This window comes from Agelaius phoeniceus, chromosome 13 (assembly GCF_051311805.1).
Source record: "Agelaius phoeniceus isolate bAgePho1 chromosome 13, bAgePho1.hap1, whole genome shotgun sequence".
In the NCBI taxonomy this organism is placed as follows: Eukaryota; Metazoa; Chordata; class Aves; order Passeriformes; family Icteridae; genus Agelaius; species Agelaius phoeniceus.
The window spans coordinates 1,121,672-1,143,652 of record NC_135277.1 but is presented as its reverse complement, the minus strand read 5'-3'; the positions used below and the strand labels follow the sequence as shown (position 1 = coordinate 1,143,652).

The window sequence follows — 21,981 nt, the reverse complement described above, 5'->3', positions numbered from 1 at the left end:
CCTGGGGTTTTTTTTTTTTTCCTGCTTTGTTTTTATAGGAAGTTTGAATTGGTGGGGTTGGTTTTTAATGGGAATTGTTGGGATTTTTTCCTTGTTTGTTTTTATCAGGAATTTGGAATTTATGGGATTGGTTTTTAGTGGGAATTTTAGGTTTTTTCCGTGCTTTAAATAGGAATTTGTGGGATTTTTCCTGTTTATTTTTAAGAGGAATTTTGAGTTCGTGAGATTTGTTTTTACCAGGAATTTTTAATGGAATTCCTGGGATTTTGCCTTGTTTATTTTACCACGAATTTTGAAATTATTTGGATGTGGTTTTAAGGGGAATTTTCAATGGAATTTGTCCTGTCCAATTTTACCAGGAATTCTGAATTTACAGAATTTTTCATTGTTAATTTTTAACAGGAATTTGTGGAGTTTTTTCCTTGTTAATTTTTACCAGGAATTTTCAATTTGTGGGATTTTTCCTTGTTTATTTTTAAGAGGAATTTTGAATTTGTGGGATTGGAGTTTTTTGCAGGAATTTGAGGTTTTTTTTCCCTTGGCTATTTTAACAGGAATTTTGAATTGATGGGATTTATTTTTACCAGGAATTTCTGGGATTTTTCCTTCTTTATTTTTCTAGGAATTTTGAATTTTTGGGATTGGTTTTTAGCAGGAATTTTTAATGGAATTTGTGAGATCTTCCCTTGTGTTTTTCCCCACAGGAAATCGCAGCTTTTCCCTTTCTTTTCCCAGGATTCCCTCCCAAATTCCATAGGAATCCTCCCATTCCTGCCCCGCATTCCTGGGGTGAATTCCCATGGAAAATCCCTGGGAATTGTTTGTTCATCCCTTGAATGTCCCTTTGTTTTCCCACACAAAGAATTCCTTCTTTTTCTTAGGAACAGCTCCCGGCTCTGCACAGCTGGGAATGGAAAAATTCCCAGAATTCCCCCAAATTCCCACCCTTAACATTCCCAGATGGGGAACTTTGGGATCAAACAAATCCCAGGGATCGAGGAATTGCATGGAAGACGCCCTTGGGATTCCACAAGGATTTCCAATTTGTGGTTTAACCCCTTAAAATCGGAATTTTTGCGGTATTCCAGGGAAAAAAGTGGGAAAATCTGATAAAAATGCAAGGAAAAGCTGATTTGAAGGGGAAAAATGAGGAGGAAAACTCTGGGATGGCTCAAAAATTCCCTAAAATTAGTTGGAACGTGTTATTCCCATTTTTAAAATATCATTATTAAACTTTCTTTTTCATGGAAAAATTTGTGGGATAATTGCCTTGTTCCTGATTTTTCTAATGGAATATTCCAAGATTTTCCTGCTTTATTGGCCTGGATTAATGGGAGAATTTGGCAAAATGCCCCAAAAATTCAGGATGAGTTGAAAGTCCTCAGAATTTAGGGAGAATGGGTGGAAAACATGGAAAAAATGAATAAATCTGATGTAGAATCCAAGGAAAAGTTGGGAATTGGGGGAGGTTTGCTGTGAAAAACAGGGATTGAATTCCTCCGGATGAGCAAATCCTTTGGAATCCAAGGAAAACTTGGGAATGGAGTGTGGTTCCTGGGAAAAATGGGAATGAAAGGGATTAAATTCCTCGGAGAATCAGGGAATCCAGGGGAAATGTGGGAAAATTGAATTCCTCAGAATGAGCAAATCCCGTGGAATCCAAGGGAAAATTGGGAATGGAGCTCCCATGCTGCTGGCGCCCATTCCCAACATTCCCACCTGGAATTCCCTTTCCTCGGAGCCGGGAAAAGCCCCTTTGGAGCCCCAAATCCCACATGGAGCGGGAGAATTCCCGGGTTTCTCCCTATGGATGCACCTGGATGTGGCCCAAAGAGCTGGAGAAGCAGCGGGGAAAGGAGGGAACGGCTCCATCCTGGGAAAAACCTTTGGGATCCATCCCAAAAACACTGGGATAAAGACATGGAGATCCCAGGAAAAGGCTGGATTTGGGATGGGACTGGGCTGGAATTGGGATAGGACAGGGCTGGATTTGGGATGGGAAAAAAAGGCTGGATTTGGGATGGGACTGGGCTGGAATTGGGATAGGACAGAGCTGGATTTAGTCCAGTTTATGCCGAGATCCTGGGGGCGTTTGGAAGTTTTTGGGATCAGTTTTGGGATCAGTTCCGTGCTCCAGCAGCTCCTGGTGGTTATTCCAGGTAGGAGCTGGGGGCTCAGCTGCCTCTGGAATGTGGGAATCGGGAACGTTTGTGCCCGGATCTGCTCCTGACATTCCCATGGCAACCTCCCATCGTCCCAGCTGGATTCGTTGTGGAGGGAATCCAAGGATGGAGGCTGGAGGAGACATTCCCGGTGTGTTCCTGACAGGCCGGAATTCCGGAGTGGACCCCGCGAATGGCGGCTCCAGATGGATTTGGCAGGAACACAATTCCCGAGGGATGGATGGGACAGGGAATGTCCAGTGCAGGGGTTGGCAAAGGGATAAACAACAGCTGGGAAAAGCGGGATTGGTGTGGGCCATGGAGCTGGGCGGGATTTGGGAAGGGAGCAGGGATTCGGGATTTATCCCAGCAGGACACATCCTTCTCCTCGGGAACACTGCGGGATTCTCTCCCTTTGGAGTCTCCCCGGATCCCTTGGAGGTGAATGGGAGAGGCTGGAGATGGGAAAAGGCTCCTGGAACCTGGATTTTCCTTTGGATCCTGGGGAAGTCTGGGATGCTGGGAAGTGCCGGTGGATTTCATGGAGCGTGGAGGGTTGCAGGAATTTTGGAGGGCTGGGAAAGGAGGGAATGGGAATGAGGAAGGAGGGAATGGGAGATGATCCCTGCTTGGGTTTCCTGGGAAAAAGGAATCCCCAGGGATGCTCCCATGGGCCCCATGATGATCCCAGGAATTGGGCTCAGCAGCTCCATGGAGATTTGGGATTCCATGGAATGCAGCTGATCCCTGCAGGATCCAGCTTTGGGATGCTCCGTGCCAGGAGCTCTCTGGAACCAGGCTGGGAGATCCCAAAAAGGGATTGTTGGGATTTAGGGATCGCTCCGGAACCATGGGAGCGGCGGAGGACACGGAGTGGCTGCGCTGGGTGAGCAAAAAATTTGGGAATGTCGCTGGGAAGGAGAAGGAAATCAGCCTGGAAGATTTCAAATCCACCCTGCAGGTCAAGGAGGTCAGGATCCGTGGGAAGAGGGGAGGGATCCGTGGGAAGAGGGGAGAGATCAGTGGGAATTCCCTGCTCCATGGGAACATTCCCTGATGCATGGAGAATATTCCCTGCTCCATGGGGACATTCCCGATTCCCAGCTCCACGGGAACATTCCCGCTTTTCCCGCAGTCCTTCTTTGCCGAGAGGTTTTTCGCGCTCTTCGATTCCGACGGGAGCGGCTCCCTGAGCCGGGAGGAGCTCCTGGGATCCCTGCGCCGGCTGCTCCGCGGGAATTCCACGGAAAAGCTCCACTTCCTCTTCCAGGTGTACGACGTGGACGGTGAGAGGAGAAAAACGGGATTCCTTGGGGTTTTTTGGGATAACTGTGGGATTTGGTCTTCTCCGAGCATCCAGCTTTGGCTGGGATGAGACTGCGGCCCTCGTTCCATGTGGGAATGGGGGAATTCCAGCGGGAAGACGAGGATTCCATCAGCTGGGGAGAGCAGGAACTGCTCCTCTCCAATCCCAACTCCCCATCCCGCCTTCCTGAAATTCTGGGATCATTTGGGTTGGAAAAGCCCTCGGAGTTCGAGTCCAACCATTCCCACCCCAAACCCCTTCCAATGCCTCCCTTTCCATGAAGGAATATTCCCAAATATCCAACCTGAACCTCCCCCGGATGCCATTCCCAATATCCCGTCCCTGGTTCCTGGGAGCACATCCTGATCCATCCAGGATTTTCCACTGGAAAATCTGTAGGACTGTGGAATATCGGGATGGAGATGACTCTGTAGGACTGTGGAATATTGGGATCAATCTGATTCTCCAGGGAGTAGATCCTGACCCAACCAGGCTTTTCCTTCCTGCGAGAAAAATTCCTGGATTGGGACTGGAAAATTGGGATGGAGATGACTCCATGGGGCTGTGGAATATTGGGATGGAAGTGACTCCATGGGGCTGTGGAATACTGGGATGAAGGTGACTGTGGGACTGGAATATCGGGATGGAGGTGACTCCGTGGGGCTGTGGAATATTGGGATGGAGGTGACTGTAGGACTGGAATATCGGGATGGAGGTGACTCCGTGGGGCTGTGGAATATTGGGATGAAGGTGACTGTAGGACTGGAATATTGGGATGAAGGTGACTCCATGGGGCTGTGGGATACTGGGATGAAGGTGACTGTAGGACTGGAATATTGGGATGGAGGTGACTCCTTATGGCCCCGTGGGACATCGGGATTCTCCCGGTTCCCAGGGAGCGGCTCCATCGATGCCGAGGAGCTGCGGGTGGTGCTCCAGGGGTGTCTCCGGGAGAGCTCCCTGGCCCTTCCTGAGGAGCGGCTCGGGGCCCTGAGCCAGGCCCTGCTCCAGGCCCTGGACCGGGATCACAGCGGCTCCATCACCTTCCCGGAGCTCCGGGAGCAGCTGGAAGCGTTCCCAGAACTCCTGGAGAACCTGAGCATCAGGTGGGGAGGGGAACTCTGGGATTGCTGGGAAAGGACTCCATGGGGAACCCACAGTGGGCTTGGGAGCAGCTGGAGAGGTTTGGGATTGGATCAGGGATGGGTTGGGATGGGATGGGTGCAGGGTTTGGATTTTGGGATGGATGCAGGGATGCTGCCACTCTGGCTGCAGGGCCGGGTACCACCCCGGGCTGGGTACTTCTCCAGCTCCTCATTCCCCATCCAAACACCCCCAAATTCCCATCCAAAACCCCTCCCTAGTTCCTATCCAAACCCCAATTCCCATTTTCCCAGTGCTGCCAGCTGGCTGAAGCCCCCCAGTCCCAGTCTTGCTGAGCCCTGGCTGTGCTGCTGCTTTTCCCGGGAATCCGGCGGGGATCAGCGGGCCGGGATGTGCCGCTGTTCCCGGGAATCCCGCGAGGATCAGCGGGCCCGGCTGTGCTGCCTCGGGGGCTGGGTCGCCAGCACCGCGCTCCTGCTCGCCCTGGGGGCTCTGTGGCACCGGGAGCGCGGCCCCGCCCTGGCGCTGGCCCGGGGCTGCGGGCAGAGCCTCAACCTCAACTGCGCCCTGCTGGCCGTGAGTGCCCCGCGACACCGGGGGGACACCGGGGGGACACCGGGGGGACACGAGGGGAGGGAGCCGGGAAGGCCGGGAAGGTGCCGGGTTAGCCAGGAGGGGCGCTGGCCCAAAGTTTCCCGTTGTCCCCGGCGTTTTCCATGGTCCCCCAACATTTCCCCTTCCCTCTGGAATTTCCCATTGTTCCCCAACATTTCCCCTTCTCTCTGGAATTTCCCATTCTCTCCCCGCATTTCCCATTGCCCCGGAATCTCTCATTTCCATTTGCTCCCTGGAATCTCCGGGTGCCCTGGCCCCTCCCCTCGCCCGCTGCCCGTCCCTGTCCCGGGTCCCCATCGCTGTCCCCTGCCCTGTGCCCTGTCCGTGTCGCTGTCGCCAGGCGCTGATGCTGCGGCGCTCCCTGACCTGGCTGCGCTCCACGCCGCTGGCGGAGCTGTTCCCGCTGGAGCTGCACGTGCGGGGCCACGAGCGCGTGGGACACCTGGTGCTGGCCCTGGGGACCGCGCACGCGGGGGCACACCTGGCACAGGCCGGTCAGTGACACAGGGGCACACCTGGCACAGGCCGGTCAGTGACAGGGGGACACGGGGACACACCTGGCACAGGGGGTCAGTGACACGGGGACACGGGGACACACCTGGCACAGGCCGGTCAGTGACAGGGGGACACGGGGACACACCTGGCACAGGGGGGGTAAGTGACAGTGGGACACACCTGGCACAGGCCGGTCAGTGACACAGGGGACACACCTGGCACAGGGGGTCGGGGACACGGGGGCACACCTGGCACAGGGGGTCAGTGACAGGGGACACGGGGGCAGAGAGCCCAGGGATGGGGATCGTGGCCCGGGATCCCATGGAAGGAAGGGGGTGCCCAGGGACGGGGGGGATGTCCTGGAGGAGGGGTGGCCGTGCCGGGAGGGCTGCGAGGGCAGGGACAGGGACAGGGGACACGGGCCGGACAGGGCAGGGCAGGGCCAGCAGCCGCGGGCTGTGATCCCCCTCTAGCGGCTCCCGCCGGACAGCCGAGGTCCCGAGCGGGATCCCAATCGCGCATTCCCAAATCGCGGTGCCGCACATCCTGGAACCCCCAGTGCCCATCCCAGAGCCCGTGCCGGGGCTCTCCCCTCTCTGCTCCCCGTGCCTCTCCCGTGCCACCACCCCCGGCGGGGGTGGCGCGGCCGCGCTGAGCGGTGCCCGTGTCCCCAGGGCTGGCGCGGCGGGACTGGCTCCGGGCCCTGGGCGAGTACGTGCGGCGGGCGCGGCCGGGCGCGGGCGGCGTTGGCGGCACGGCCCCGCAGACCGGGCTGGCGCTGCTGGCGCTGCTCCTGGCCATGCTCGCCTGCTCCAGCCCCTGCGTGCGCCGCGGCGGCCACTTCGAGGTGATCCCATGGGAATTCCCGGCTGGAATGCCGGGGGTGCCGAGGTGGGAAGGGGGGCACCCCTGGGTGCCCATCCCGGTGCTGCCCCGTGGGAGCTCTGGGCACGCCACACCCGCGGTTTGGGGTTCCTGGGATTTGCTTCCCCACGGGACCCAGGGAATGGTTTCCCAGTGCCACGGGGATATTGGGATGGGATTCCCAGAGAGGCCCCTGGATCCCTTGGGAGTGTCCATGGAGCAATGTGGGATAGTGGGAGGTGCTGGGATTGGAACTGTGTGGGTTTAAGGTCCTTTCCAAGCCAAATCCCAGAGATTCCAGGATTCCCTTGGGCTGCCTTTTCCCACTGGGATACCCAGACAGCCCCACCAGGAAGCACCATTTGGGTGCAGCACTTCCCATTCCCATTCCTACCCCCATTCCCATTCCCAGGTTTTTTACTGGAGCCACCTCTCCTACATCCCTGTGTGGTTCCTGCTGCTCCTGCACGGTCCCCACTTCTGGAAGTGGTTCCTGATTCCTGGCTCCCTGTTTGTGCTGGAGAAGGTTCTGGGCTGGGCGTGGCGCCGGGCGGGGGATCTGCACATCCTGGAGGCCAAGCTGCTGCCCTCCAAGGTGGGAAAAAATCCCAAATCCCAAACATTCCACATCCCAAACATCCCAAATCCTATCCATCCATCTCAAATCCCACCATCCCATCTCCCACCTCCTCCTGGCACTCTGGGAATGAAGGAATAAACAAACAGGGAAAAGCTGGAGGTGGCAGTGGGAAGCCAAAGGAATTCCTTTATTTCCAAGCCTTTTTCCCTATTTTGTCAAATGAAAACTCACTGAACAACCGGAGCAGAACGAAAACTCCCGGAACTCGGAATTTTTTCCCCAAATCCCGTAGTTTGAGCCCAGTCTGAACTGGGATTTTATGCAACCCAAACTGGGCAGGGAATGGGGAACAAACCCAACGGGGGGGCCAGAACCCAGAATTTCTGCTGCACAGAAACCAGCGTGAGGTATCCTTTGGACATTCCCGGTTTTCCTGCTCCCGTTCTCCTGCAGGTGACGCACCTGGTGATCCAGAGGCCGAAATCCTTCCACTTCCAGCCGGGGGATTACGTGTACCTGAACGTCCCAGCCATCGCCGCCTACGAGTGGCACCCCTTCTCCATCAGCAGCGCCCCGGAGCAGCCAGGTTCCTCCTGCTCCCTGAAAATCTCCCTGGAATGTTTCCCCTTAACATCCCTGGAATGTTTCCCACCCCTGGGATCTGTTTTTGATCCCCAGGATCTGTGAGCCACCCCTGGGATCTGTTTCCCATCCCTGGAATGTTTTCCATCCCCGGGATCTGTTTCCCACCCTTGGGATCTGTTTCCCACCCCCAGAATCTCTTTTCCCATCCCTGGGATCTGTCTTCCCTCCCTGGGACCCATTTCCCACCCCCAGGATCTGTTTTCCATGCCCATGGCGAAACATTTTTCCAGCTTGGATGGGGCTTGGAGCAAGCCGGGGTATGGGAGGCGGTTCCATGGGATGAGTTGGGTTTGGAGTTCTTCCCAATCCAGAGAATTCCAGGATTTTGGGATTGATCCCCACAGAAACCCTCTGGCTGCACATCCGGGCGCGGGGCCAATGGACCACCAAGCTCTATGAGTACTTCCAGCAGCTGGAATTGCACGGCCCGGAGCCAAATCCGCCCGGGAAGAGCTGCAGGGAGCGGAGGAGCCGGCACTGGGAACAGGTGGGATTGTGAGTTTGGGATCGGAGCAAAGGGACGGAAGTGGAGTGGATCCCATGGGATCATCCCAGCTGGGGAATCCCTCGGGATGAGCATTCCCTGCTTGTTCAGCCTTGAAGGATTTGTGTCCCAGGAAATAGGAATTTGTGCTCTGTGGAATGGGATTTGGGATGGATGGAAGGATGGGATGGTAGGATTGGGGACTGATGGGATTTTATGCCCCATTGAATGGGATTTGGGATGGATGGATGGATGGATGGATGGATGGATGGATGGATGGATGGATGGATGGATGGATGGGATGGTAGGATTTGGGACTGATGGGATTTTGTGCCCCATGAAATGGGAATTCCTGTGACCCTGCTGGAGGCCCAGCAGATGCCAGGAGAGGTGATCCCAGTGCTGATTCCAGCCTTGGCTCCCAGGAAGGATCCGTGGCCTCTGGCAGGGATGGAGCCGTGGAGCTGACGGCGTTCCGAGCCTCTGGAGCTGCTTTCCCAGGAAAGGACCCGGAGCAGGGGGTGAGCCCTGCCCTGATCCCAGGGGACAGGGACGGGATCCCAAATGGGATAAAGCTCCTTAAAAAGCTCCTCTTTGGAAAGAAACTCCTTGGATGTTATTGTGGCATTGACAGCTGGAATTGCGTGTGCAGCCCAGTGGGAAAATGCCCAAATCCAGGGAATTTTGGGAGTGCTTGGGAAGGGGGATGGTCACTGCTCCCCTCTCCTGCAGGGCGCCGGGCCTGGGGAGACCCAGCGGAGCTGCAGCGTCAAGGTGAGGATGTTCCCAACTTCCCTGGATCCCAGGAAATGGGCTGGGATCAGCATTCCCACCATCCCATCCCCATTCCTGTCCACCCCATGCCCATTCCCAGCTGCTCCATCCCTGTATCCCTGTGCCTGGATGATCCCACCTGAGGCTGATCCAAACCCTGCCCTGTGCTGGAAAACTCCAATCCTTCCCAGCCATTCCTTGCTCATACAAAACCCCATGAGGATCCCAAATTCCTGGATCCCCTTTGTGCCCTTCTCCTCTGCCCGGGAGCTGCTCCAGCCCCTGGAACTGCTGGATCTGACCCTGGAACTGCTGGATCTGTCCCAGTGCTTCCTGGACGGTCCCTACGGAAGCCCGAGCCGGCGGATCTTCACCTCGGAGCACGCCGTTCTCATCGGAGCCGGCATCGGGATCACCCCCTTCGCCTCCATCCTGCAGAGCATCATGATCCGGTGGGTCCCCCTGGAATCTGGGAACATCCCAGGGATTTGGGATGCGTGCCTGGGTGGAGGTGTCATCCAATCCTTGATCCTTGGGATTCATTCCCATGGCCACAGGTGGGGCCTGCCTCGGTGCCAGGATTTTCCTTGGGAATCTGGGCCGCAGGAAAGGTGCTTGGCCATGGGCAGGCACCGGGAGGGAAGGGGCAGGAAAAGGAAGGAAGGACCAGGAATAAGCAGGAAAAGATAGGAAGGGGAAGGAAGGAGCAGGAAAAGGAAGGAGGGAGCAGGAATGGGAAGGAAGGGGCAGGAAGGGACAGGAAGGAGCAAGAATGGGAAGGATGGAGGGAGCGGGAATGGGAAGGAAGGAGGGAGCGGGAATGGGAAGGAAGGGGCAGGAAGGGACAGGAAGAAGCAGGAATGGGAAGGAAGGAGCAGGAACGGGAAGGAGGGAGCGGGAATGGGAAGGAAGGAGCAGGAAAAGGAAGGAGGGAGCGGGAATGGGAAGGAAGGGACAGGAAGGAGCAGGAATGAGCAGGAATGGGAAGGAATGAGCAGGAACCGCCACTCCCCCATGCAGGTACCGGCGGCGGAGGCAGAGCTGCCCCAGCTGCCATTTCTCCTGGAGCGAGGAACGGCAGGACGAGGAGATGACGCTCCGGAAGGTGGGAACGGGAACAGGAGCGAGAGGGGATGTGGGATCCAGGCTTGGCCTGGGATGGGGCTGCAGGGTGCTGGGGTGGAGAGCCTGGGAGCATCCCTCAAATCCGGGAAAACTTTGGGAATGGGGGCTGGATCTGGTGCCAAGATGCGGCGAGATCCCAAGCCGAGGCTTTCCCGCCCTGCCAGGTGGATTTCATCTGGATCACGCGGGACCAGCAGCACCTGCAGTGGTTCCTGGGCCTCCTGGCCAAGCTGGAGGCGGAGCAGGCGGAACTGGAGCCGGGAGGTGAGCGGGAGCACCCGGCATCATTCCCGGGAAAACCCCCAGCCCAATCCAGGCCCCGGAGCGGGCCGGATCCCGGCGGGCAGCTGGAATGCCTGGGGTTGCCAGGGAAGTTCCTGGAGCTGCACCTGTACATGACCTCGGCGCTGGGCAAGGGGGACGTGAAGGCGCTGGGGCTGCAGCTGGCCCTGGACCTGCTGGCGGCCCGGGAGCAGCGCGATTCCATCTCCGGGCTCCGCTGCCGCACCCAGCCCGGCCGCCCCGACTGGGACAAGGTCAGGGAGCCGGGATACAGGGAATAACGGGAACGCTGGGGCGGGGGGAGAGGGGGAGCGGGGCTAAGGGAGGGAGCGGGGAATCGGGGAATGGGATCGTGGAATCGGGGAATGGGATCGTGGAATAGGATCCAAGAATCGGGCAATGGGATCAGGGAATCGGGGAATGGGATCAGGGAATCGGGGAATGGGATCATGGAATCAAGGAATGAGATTGTGGAATACGATCCAAGAATCGGGGAATGGGATCAGGGAATGGGATCAGAGAACTGGGGAATAGGATCAAAGAACTGGGAAATGGGATCATGGAATCGGGGAATGGGATCACGGAATCAAGGAATGAGATCGTGGTATAGGATCTAAGAATTGGGGAATGGGATCAGGGAATGGGATCATGGAATAGGATCAGAGAACTGGGGAATGGGATCAGACAATCCGGGAATGGGATCAGAGAGCTTGGGGAATAGGATCGGCGAACTGGGGAATGGGATCATGGAATGGGATCCGAGAATTGGGGAATGGGGTCAGAGAATCGGGGAATGGGATCACAGGATCATGGAATCATGGTATGGGATCATGGAATGCGATCAGAGAATCAGGGAATGTGTTGGGAGGGAATGGGAAGATGATGTCACTCCAAGCCTCTGATCTGGGTCACATTGTGGAATGGGATCATGGGATCAGGGAATTGGGGAATGGAATCATGGAATGGCTTGGGTTGGAAGGGGCCCCAAAGGTGACCTCATTCCAGCTGCCTCGTCCAGCCCCAGGGATGATGGAATGGGATCAGGGGATGCTGGAAGGGGCGGGGAAGGGCGGATCCCGGATCCCGGCGCGATTCCCGCTCCAGGTGTTCGGGCGGGTGGCGGCGGAGCGGCGCGGCAGCGTCCGGGTGTTCCTGAGCGGCTCCGCGGGGCTGGCGCGGGTCATCCGCGGGCACTGCCGCCGCTTCGGCTTCCGCTTCCACCGCGAGACCTTCTGAGAGCAGCCGCAATTCCAGCCGGGATCCCTGCGGCCGGGGCTCTGGGAATGCTGCCTGCGGACCGCGGGAATAAATCGGGAAAAGATGGGAATGTTTCCTTTGGATCTGAGGAATAAATCAGGGAAAGATGGGAAAGTTTCCTTCGGATCTGAGGAATAAATCAGGAAAATATGGAAAAGGTTCCTTTGGATCTGAGGAATAAATCAGGAAAAGATGGAAAAGGTTCCTTTGGATCTGAGGAATAAATCAGGGAAAGATGGGAATGTTTCCTTTGGATCTGAGGAATAAATCAGGAAAAGATGGGAAAGTTTCCTTTGGATCTGAGGAATAATTGGGGGAAAGATGGGAATGTTGGGGTTCATAAAAGCAATTCCAGCTCCTTGGCAAAACCAAGGAAAAACTGGGATGGGAATTGGTGCATGAGAGATGCTACTCCCTCCAGCCCGAAATCTGTGCTGGATTTGGATTGGGTTGCCTGGTAAATCAAGAGAATCCAGGAATCAGGAGCTGCTGAGGCTGTGGATAACAAGTCCACGCTTGGAATTCCTGATTTTCCACCCTTTTCCAGGCGTGGAATCTGCTCCAAAGCAGCAGCTCCTGGTGGGCAAGGCACAGAATTCCCGGGTTAGTGTTGGATTGGGATTGAATCACGTTCATCCGGGTTCTGTTGGGTTTATCCCGAGCTGGGTGGTTTTTAGGGATGGAGGATCTTGGAATCATGGAATTTGTTTGGAATCACGGAATTGTTTCTGTTGGAAAAGCCCTTGGAGATCCCGGACTCCAACCAGTCTGCTGTCCCCAAGTGTCACATCCAGAGGGCTCCAATCCCTCCGGGATGTGACTCCAGCCCTGCCTGGCAGCTCCTCCATGCCTGGAGCTTTTCCAGGTGGGAATTTTCCAGGTGGGAATTTTCCCAACGTTCCCAAACCTCCCCCGGCGCAGCCGCTCCCCCCCTCCGCTCTCCCTGAGCCGCTTTCCCAGCCCCCCGCTCTCCCGGTCCCTTTCATCAGTTACTCATTAATTATTCATTAATTATTCATTAATCCCCGTTAATTATCGCGATCAAAGCCGGCGCCTCACGCGGCCTCGCCACGTGACCGCGCTGTGGGCGGGGCCTGACGCAGCCAATCAGCGACGCGCTCCTCCCGGAAGCCCCGCCCCTTAAACGCGCGCTTCTGATTGGTCGCCGCCGCTCTCGCGGGAAGCCGGGGCGGGGCCGCTCCCGCCGCTCCCCCCCGGCCGCGCCGGTGCCAGCGGGGGCTGCGGCGGTGCCGGGGCCCCGCGGGGGTGCGAGCGGCGCCCGCAGCGCTCCCGGTGCCCCCGGAGCCGGCGGGGCGGCGGCGCCTCCTCCCCGCCCCGCCCTACCCTACCCGGCGCCGTTGTGGCGGCGGCACCGCCGCGCCGCGCTTTCCTATTGGCTGGCGCCCGGTGCTCGCGCCGCCCCCCGCGCTCTCCCATTGGCCGCGACGCGCGAGGGCGGGGCCCCGGCGCGGCCCCTCCGTGCTCCCCCCGCTGCCCCGCGCGGGGGTTCCGCCGCCCGCCAGGCCCTGGGCGCAGGTGAGGAGCGGGCCGGGATTCCCGGGAATTCCCGGGATGACGGGAATGATGGGAATGACGGGAATGGTGGGAATCATGGCAGCGGGAGAGGGAGAGGGCAGCGAGGTTACCCGGGCTGGGCGTGCTCGGGCCGCCTCGGGGTTGCTGCCGGAGCCTGGAATGAGGGAATGGGAGCGGTGGGAATTTGGGAATTCGGGAATACGGGCTGGGAATGCGGGAATGCGCGGAAATGCGGGATATGGGCTGGGGGGATGTGGAGTGCAGGAATCGCGGCTCTGGGATTCGGGAATATGGGATCCGGAATTCCTGGAATTCCCTGAGGATTCTCTTGGAATTATGAAGCGTTTCCTGGGAATCAGATGACTTTCCTGGGAATACCAGGATTTCCCTGCGAATGTCAGGATTTTCCTGGAATTCGGAGGAGTTTCCTGGGAGTACCAGGATTTCCTAGTAAAAGCTCCATCTGGGGCTGCTCCAGCTCCATTTTCCCCGGTTTTCCCTGCAGGAATCCCAAGAGGAATCTGTAAATCCCGGGATTTTTGCCTCTGGAAGCTCGAGATGCGTTAGAATTCCAAGAATTCCCAGAATTCCCTTTCCCTAAGGTAAGAGCAAAGCTGCTTTTCCCCATTCCTGTTTATTCCCGGCTCTGCTGGGATCTCTGGAGTTCCTGTCCCAGCTTGGAACCCAGATCTCCCTGATTGCTGGGAATGTTGGCACTGAGCCTGGACAGGGATACCACTCCCATCCAGGAAAGCCCAAATCCATGTCCTGATCCTGTTTTTCCATGGTTTTCCCAGGGATGTTCCACCATGAGTGACATTCCCCGCCGGAACATCCCAAATCTCCCTCCTGCTCCCATTTTCCCATGTTTTCCCATGTTTTCCCGTGTTTTCCCATGAATGCAGCACCATGTGCTGACCATTCCCATCCAGAACATTCCAAATCCCTCTCCTGATCCCATTTTTCCATGTTTTTCCCTGTTTTCCCAGGAATGCAGCACCATGCACTGCCTGGTCTGGGTGCTGTTCCCATCAGCAACATCCCAAATCCCTCACTTGGTCCTGTTGTTCTGCATTTTTCCCTGTTTTTCCCAGGAATTCTGCACCATGAGTGCCATTCCCATTTGGAACACCCCAAATCTCTCTTGATCCTGTTTTTCCATGTTTTTCCCATTGTTTTTCCCAGGAATGCAGCACCACGCGCTGCCTGGCCTGGGTGCTGTTCCGATCTGGAACACCCCAAATCCCTCTCCTGATCCCGTTTTTCCCCTGTTTTTCCATGTTTTTCCCAGGAATGCAGCACCATGCGCTGCCTGACCCCATCACCCTGACCATTCCCATCAGGAACACCCCAAATCCCTCTCCTGATCCCGTTTTTCCCATTGTTTTTCCCAGGAATGCAGCACCATGCGCTGCCTGGCCCGCCTCAGCTCCAAGGCGCTCCTGGTGCTCTGCTCCCTCCTGGCTCTGCTCTCGCTGCTGCTCTGGACCCGCTGCTCCCATCGCCCCCAGCCCGCTCCAGGCCCCCCGGAGCACCCCGGCATTCCCGACAGCGAGGAGGCCTCGCCCCAGGACGCCCCCAGAGCCCCGGGAATGCCGGGAAGCGCCGGGAGGGCGGCGGCGGCGCCGCGCTACGAGGAGATCGACTGCGTCATCAACGAGGAGCAGACGGTGAAGGGGCGGCGCGAGGGCAGCGAGGTGTTCCTGCCCTTCAGCTGGGTGGAGAAGTACTTCCAGGTGTACGGACGCATCGCCCAGGCTGACGGGGGCGAGAGGTTCGAGTTCTCCCACAGCTACTCCAAAGTGTACGCCCAGCGCGCGCCGTACCGGCCCGACGGCGTCTTCATGTCCTTCGAGGGCTACAACGTGGAGCTGCGCGACAGGGTCAAGTGCATCAGCGGCGTGGAGGGTGAGGGACCTCTTTGGGGTTGGGATGAGCCCTAGAATCTCCTGGAAGTGCTCCGTAAAACGTGCAGGAAGTGCTCTGTAAAATGTGCTGGAAGTGTGAAGCGAACCTGGGCGTTCTGGTGGGAATGTGGGAATGGTGGTAGGGTCAAGTGCATCAGCGGCGTGGAGGGTGAGGGACTGGGCGTTCCCCCTGGGGAGTCTTTGGGGTTGGGATGAGCCCTAAAATCTCCTGGAAGCGCTCTGTAGAATGTGCTGGAAGTGCTCTGCAAAAGGTGCTGGAAGTGCAGAGTGACCTGGATGGGAATGGGAGTGGTGACACCGCCAAGTGCGTCAGTGGGGTGGAAGGTGTGAGCCTGGGCATTCCCGGGAATTTTTGGGGTTGGGATGATCCTTAAAATCTCCTGGAAGTGCGAAGAGACACGGATGTTCTGGTGGGAATGTGGGAATGGTGGTAGGGTCAAGTGTGTCAGTGGCATGGAGGATGAGGGCCTGGGCATTCCCCTGGGGGAGTCTGTGAGGTTGGGATGATCCCATAACTCTCCTGGAAGTGCTCTGTAAAATGTGCTGGAAGTGCTCCGTAAAATCTCCTGGAAGCGCGAAGGGACGTGGATGTTCTGGTGGGAATGTGGGAATGGAGGTGGCACAGCAAAGTCCATGACAGGGTCAAGTGCATCAGCAATGTGGAAGGTGTGAGCCTGAGGATCCTTTTGGGATTGGGACGATCCCTAAAATGTGCTGGAAGTGCAGAGTGACCTTGATGTTCTGGTGGGAATATGGGAATGGCGGTAGAGTCAAGTGTGTCAGCGGTGTGGTAGGTGGGAGGCAGAGGATTCCCAGGAATTTTTGGGATTGGGATAAACCCGAAAATATCCTGGAAGTGCTCTTTAAAATGTGCTGGAAGTGCTCCTTAAAATGTGCTGGAAGTGTGAAGTGACCTGGATATGGTGATGGGAATGTAGGAATGGGGGTGGCACCATCAAGGTCTGTGACAGGGTCAGGTGCATCAGTGGTGTGGAACTTGGGTTTTGCTGGGAAAGCAGAGGATTCCCAGCAATTTTTGGGATTGGGATGATCCTTAAAATGTGCTGGAAGTACAGAGTGACCTGGCTGTTCTGGTGGGGATGTGGGAATGGGGATGCCACTGGCAAGGTCTGTGACAGTGCCGGGGGCATCAGCAGAGTAGAAGGTTTTTTGGGGTTGGGATGATCATGAAAATCAGCAGGAAGTCCTCCTTAAAATGTGCTGGAAGCGCGAAGTGACCTGGATTTGGTGCTGGGAATGTAGGAATGGGGTTTAGCGGTGGCACCTCGGGCCTTGGGATTGTCAGGGATGGGTTGGGTGGGACAGGACACGGGGAATGGCTCCCAGTGCCAGAGGGCAGGGGTGGATGGGATATGGGGCAGGAATTCCGGGCTGGGCTGGAGTTCCCAGAGAAGCTGTGGCTGCCCCTGGATCCCAGGAATGTCCAATGACAGCTTGGAGTGCCCTGGGATGGTGGAAGTGGCCTTACCCTTGGAAGGGGTGGAATGGGGTGGGATTGAGGTTCCCTTGCACCCAGCCTTTCCACAATTCCATAAAAGTTGGGAAGACCATGCCAGGGATTCCTCTGCCAGCTGAAACCATGGAATTCTGGATTTTATTGGGAAAGGGCCCAATGCCCTCCTTCCCTGTGACTTCCCTCTAACGTCCAACTGCATTGATGAAGCTCCCAGAATTTCGGGGTGCAGAGCAGGACTTTTTCCCTCATTCCAACGCTCATGCCAGTGTTTTTTTCCGGGCAGGAGTTCCTCTCTCCACACAGTGGGGCCCCCAGGGCTACTTCTACCCCATCCAGATCGCCCAGTACGGGCTGAGCCACTACAGCAAGAACCTGACGGAGAAGCCGCCGCACGTGGAGGTGTACGAGACGGCGGGGGACGGGAACGGGAACGGGGAATGGACGGTGCCCAAGGGCTGCTCCCTCACCACCGTCTGGGACAAGACCCGGCTCACCGGGGTCAAGCAGTTCTCCTGCCCAGGTGGGTGGTGGGAATTCCGGTGGGTGGTGGGGCAGGGAGTGGGAATTGTTGGGTGCTGGGGTTTTGTTTGGCCTTTGTTCCCAATCCTTGATTCCAGTCTTTCATTCCCAGTCCTTCATTCCCAATCCTTTTCATTCCTTATGCTTCATTTCCTGTCCTCTTCACTCTTCATCTTTTTCATTCTGCATCCTTTTTATTCCCCATCCTTTTTCTTCCCAATCCTTTGTTCCCAATTCTTCATTCCCAGTCCTTCCTTCCCCATCCTTTTAATTCCCAGTCCTTCATTCCCCATCCTTTTCATTCCTTATCCTTCATTCCCAGTCCTTCATTCTCCATCCTTTTCATTCCCCATCCTTTTCATTCCCAATCCTCCATTCCCCATCCTTTTCATTCCCACTCCTTCATTCCCCATCCTTTTTGTTCCCAGTCCTCCATTCCCCATCCTTTTCATTCCTAATCCTCCATTCTCCATCCTTTTTGTTCCCAGTCCTCCATTCGCCATCCTTTTCGTTCCCAATCCTCCATTCCCCATCCTTTTTGTTCCCAGTCCTTCATTCTCCATCCTTTTCATTCCCAATCCTCCATTCCCCATCCTTTTTGTTCCCAGTCCTCCATTCGCCATCCTTTTCGTTCCCAATCCTCCATTCCCCATCCTTTTTGTTCCCAGTCCTCCATTCTCCATCCTTTTCATTCCTTATCCTTCATTCCCGATCCAATCAGGTGAAACAGCCCAGAAACGTTGAATTATTGAAGGGCTGCTCTAAAAGCTTTGGAATCCCTCCTGGGAGCGGGGATGGCCTCTGGAATCCGCTCCAACCCTTTGGAAACGGGAATCTTTCCGTGCTGAGCGAGCCTTTTCCGGGGTTGCTTTTGCAGAAAGCTCTGAGGGCATCTCCCTGGAGCTCAACAACGGCCGGGATTTCATCATCTCCTTCGACCTGAAGCTGCTGAGCAACGGCAGCGTGTCCGTGGTGCTGGAGACCACGGAGAGGAACCAGCTCTTCACCGTGCACTACGTGTCCAGCACGCAGCTCATCGCCCTCAGGGACAGGGACATCTTCTACGGCATCGGAGCGCGCAGCAGCTGGAGCACGCTCACCCGGGACCTGCTGACGGATCTGCGCAAGGGCGTGGGGCTCTCCAACACCAAGGCGGTGAAGCAAACCAAGATCATGCCCAAGAGGGTGCTGCGCTTGGTGGCCAAAGGCCGCGGCTTCCTGGACAACGTCACCATCTCGGCCACCGCCCACATGGCCGCCTTCTTCGCCGCCAGCCGCTGGCTGCTGCGCAACCAGGACGAGCGCGGCGGCTGGCCCATCATGGTCACCAGGAAGCTGGGGGAAGGCTTCAAATCCCTGGATCCGGGCTGGTACTCGGCCATGGCGCAAGGCCAGGCCATGTCCACGCTGGTCAGGGCCTACCAGCTGACCAAGGAGCCGGCGTTCCTGGGCGCGGCGCTCCGGGCCACGGCGCCCTTCAAGCTGCCGGCGGAGCAGCGCGGGGTCAAGGCGGTGTTCATGAACCGGCACGACTGGTACGAGGAGTACCCCACCACGCCCAGCTCCTTCGTGCTCAACGGCTTCATGTACTCCTTGATCGGCCTCTACGACCTGAAGGAGACGGCCGGGGAGAAGCTGGGCAAGGAGGCGCGGCTGCTCTACGAGCGCGGCATGGAGTCGCTCAAGGCCATGCTGCCGCTCTTCGACACCGGCTCGGGCACCATCTACGACCTGCGGCACTTCATGCTGGGCACGGCGCCCAACCTGGCGCGCTGGGACTACCACACCACGCACATCAACCAGCTGCAGCTGCTGGGCTCCATCGACGACGCGCCCGTCTTCAAGGATTTCGTCAAGAGGTGGAAGAGTTACCTGCGGGGAGGGCGGGCCAAGCACAACTGAGCTCCTCCCCGTCCTCCCCGCCGTTCCGACGGCTCCTTCCCAAAATCGCGGGCCTTAAAACTGCTCCGGGGAGGGTTTGGGATCGGGACGCTCTCTCCCGCGTTGAGGTTGGGTTTTGTTGGGATTGGTTTTTCCTTTTCCGAGGAAAATGTTTGCAGAAGCCATAGAAGTCTTGGAAGCGCGGTCGCTGCCTGGAGAGCTCATCCAGGGCCTCCTAAACCGGGATTTTGTGTCCGTGTTGGAGCAGCTCCCGTGGGATGAGCGCCGTCCACGGGAATCACTCGGAGCCTGGGAGTGCAAAGCGTGGCTTTAAAGTGGGGGGGGGTTTCCTAGGGATTCGCTTTTTCGGGATGACAAATCCGCAGTTGGGAGTTTTTTGCCAGTTCTCTGCCTGGAGATCCTGGAGCTGGAGGGTTTCTTCATGGAAAACACGTGCCCGGCATCATGGAAGCACAACTGGGAGCCTGGAGCACACAGCCCCGGGCCACCAGCACCCGTGTCCCCTCGGAGCTGGGATCCCTTATCCTGGTGTCCCTTTGGAGCTGGGATCCCCTGTCCTGGTGTCCCCTCTGAGCTGGGATCCTTATCCCTGTCACTGGAATTCCCTCGGAGCTGGGATCCCTATCCCTGTCACCGGTATCCCCTCAGAGCTGGGATCCTTTTTCCTGGAGCTCTGTGTTTTCTACGGGATTTTGGAATTCCATCTGGGAGGTTCCTCAGAGCTTTGGGGGCGTTTCCGGGAATTGCTGAGCGGGACGCGGAGCTCATCTGGAGTTCCTCAGGAAATGCAAGAATTCGGGAATTCTCATTTTTCTCCTGCTCCAGCCCATCCAGCATTTTAACAGTTCCATCCCAGAGGTTTTTCCAGCTCTCCCTGGGCTGGAATTCTCAGAGGAGCTGTGGCTGCCTCTGGATCCCTGGAATGCCCAAGGCCAGCTTGGAGCAGCCCGGGACAGTGGAAGGTCCCTATGGAATGGGATGAGCTTTAAGGTCCTTCCCACCCAACCATTCCATGATTCCATGATCCCACCGGCTGCCTGATCCCAAAATCGAGGATGGACATTGGGAATTCCCACTGCTCCCATTCCACGTTGGAGCTGATCCCAATCCCAAAATCCTGGGCACAAGGACAACACCCATCTCCATCTTTTTATTGCTTTTTGAGGCTTTTCCTTCATTTCTCACCGATCTCGGAGCGACCTTTTCCCGGCTTTAATCCACGCGCTCCGGTCGGATCCATCCATCCCATGGATGGCAGAGGAGAAATTCCAATACCAAAGGTAGTAGAGGGGAATTTTTTCCATGCCCATGGAAACCCAGCAGACACAAACCCACCCCAAACCCGGGATTCCTGCTCAAAAATCCGCTCCATCCTCCCTCCGCGGGTTCCTTCCATTGTTTTCCCGGCTGGAAAAGCCAGAGAGCCTCCTTGGATGCTGCTCCAGGATGGTGTTGGTGCCTTACAGAGGCCAGAATTCCTCTTGGTTGGGTTTTTTGGGAATTGATGCTGATGGTGGGGTTGGAGCATGGCCCATTTTCCCGCTCTGGAAGAGCTCGGAAGCGCGGGATGGGCATTCCAAGGTTGAGGTCCCACCTCTTGTCCTTCCATCACCTTCTGGTGGCCTTAGCACAGGTGGAGCTTCCAGGAATCCCCAGAGGCTGTAAATCCTTGGAGAATCCATGGGGATATTCCTGATACTCTTTAAATTCCATTGTGCATTGGAAGAGGATCCTTGACCATGCCGGCAGTGCCCAGAACTTCATGGAATTCATTCCAGTTTGGGATCTTTTTCTTCATTTTCCATCTTCAAGCTCCCAAAGATCTTTGGGACCAAGATCAGCTTTGATCCCAGATTTTCCTGCGGAGATCCATGGGCTCTTCCCGTGGGATTCTTTCTCCATGGATGCCGCTGGAAGTTTGGGATGGAGCATTCCAAGGTTGCCCCTCCTGTCCTTCCATCACCTTCTGGTGGCCTTAGCACAGGCGGAGCTTCCAGGAATCCCCACCAGAGGCTGCAATTCCATGGAGAATCCATGGGGAATTCCTGATACTCCTTAAATTCCGTTGTGCATTGGAAGAGGACCCTTGGCCATGGAGCCAATCCCCAGAACTTCTTGGAATTCATTCCAGTTTAGGATTTCTTTGTTCATTTCCACCTTCAAGCCCCCAGAGATCTTTGGGACCCGGATCAGCTTCAATCCCAGATTTTCACCCGGAGATCCGTTGGCTCTTCCCATGGGATCCCCTCTCCATGGCTCCCCACCCCAGCAGCACAAGCACAACCCCCCCCCCCAGGATCCAGGCATTCCCTGGAATCTGGCATTCCCTGGGATCCGGGCATTCCCTGGGATCCAGGCATTCCCTGGGATCCGGGCATTCCCTGGAATCCGGGCATTGCCTGGGATCTGGGCATTCCCTGGGATCCAGGCATTCCCTGGAATCCGGGCATTCCCTGGGATCCGGGCATTCCCTGGAATCCGGCATTTCCTGGAATCCGGGATTCCCTGGGATCCGGGCATTCCCTGGGATCTGGGCATTGCCTGGAATCCGGGCATTCCCTGGGATCCGGGCATTCCCTGGAATCCGGCATTTCCTGGAATCCGGGCATTCCCTGGAATCCGGGCATTCCCTGGAAGCCGCTCATTCCCGTTCTCCTCCCCAGGCGTGGCTTGGCTGGGATTTTGTTGGATTTCCCGGGATTTTCCCGAGGATCCCGATGGAAAATATGCAATAATTTGTTTACAGGATGCTCCGGGCAGGGCGCTCCTTTAAGCACAATGTGCACAGGATAGTTTTGTATTCCGCCCCTCCGGAATTTTTGGCGGGAAGAGGTTCTCCTACGTTTCTATGGGACATTGGGAATGCTTGGAAAGCTTTCTAAGACTGGGAAATAAATTTTTTTATCTTAAGAAAAAAAAAAAACAA

General features: G+C 56.6%; 2 protein-coding genes across 2 annotated transcripts; both read left to right on the top strand.

Moving 5' to 3' along the window:
- The first annotated feature begins 2,816 nt into the window (after positions 1 to 2,816).
- Positions 2,817 to 11,831, top strand: NOX5 (NADPH oxidase 5). Its single transcript, XM_077185633.1, has 15 exons — positions 2,817 to 3,132; positions 3,298 to 3,448; positions 4,364 to 4,574; positions 4,866 to 5,148; positions 5,528 to 5,681; positions 6,357 to 6,529; positions 6,959 to 7,141; positions 7,580 to 7,712; positions 8,116 to 8,258; positions 8,681 to 8,776; positions 8,988 to 9,481; positions 10,050 to 10,134; positions 10,319 to 10,418; positions 10,524 to 10,690; positions 11,541 to 11,831. Exons 1-15 carry the CDS (start codon positions 3,013 to 3,015, stop codon positions 11,670 to 11,672), a joined length of 2,625 nt encoding a protein of 874 aa, XP_077041748.1. The 5' UTR covers positions 2,817 to 3,012; the 3' UTR covers positions 11,673 to 11,831.
- Positions 11,832 to 12,883: 1,052 nt separating this feature from the next.
- Positions 12,884 to 21,545, top strand: GLCE (glucuronic acid epimerase). Its single transcript, XM_054642265.2, has 5 exons — positions 12,884 to 13,229; positions 13,735 to 13,831; positions 14,624 to 15,137; positions 16,918 to 17,154; positions 18,031 to 21,545. Exons 3-5 carry the CDS (start codon positions 14,636 to 14,638, stop codon positions 19,053 to 19,055), a joined length of 1,764 nt encoding a protein of 587 aa, XP_054498240.2. The 5' UTR covers positions 12,884 to 13,229; positions 13,735 to 13,831; positions 14,624 to 14,635; the 3' UTR covers positions 19,056 to 21,545.
- The last annotated feature ends 436 nt before the right edge of the window (positions 21,546 to 21,981 follow it).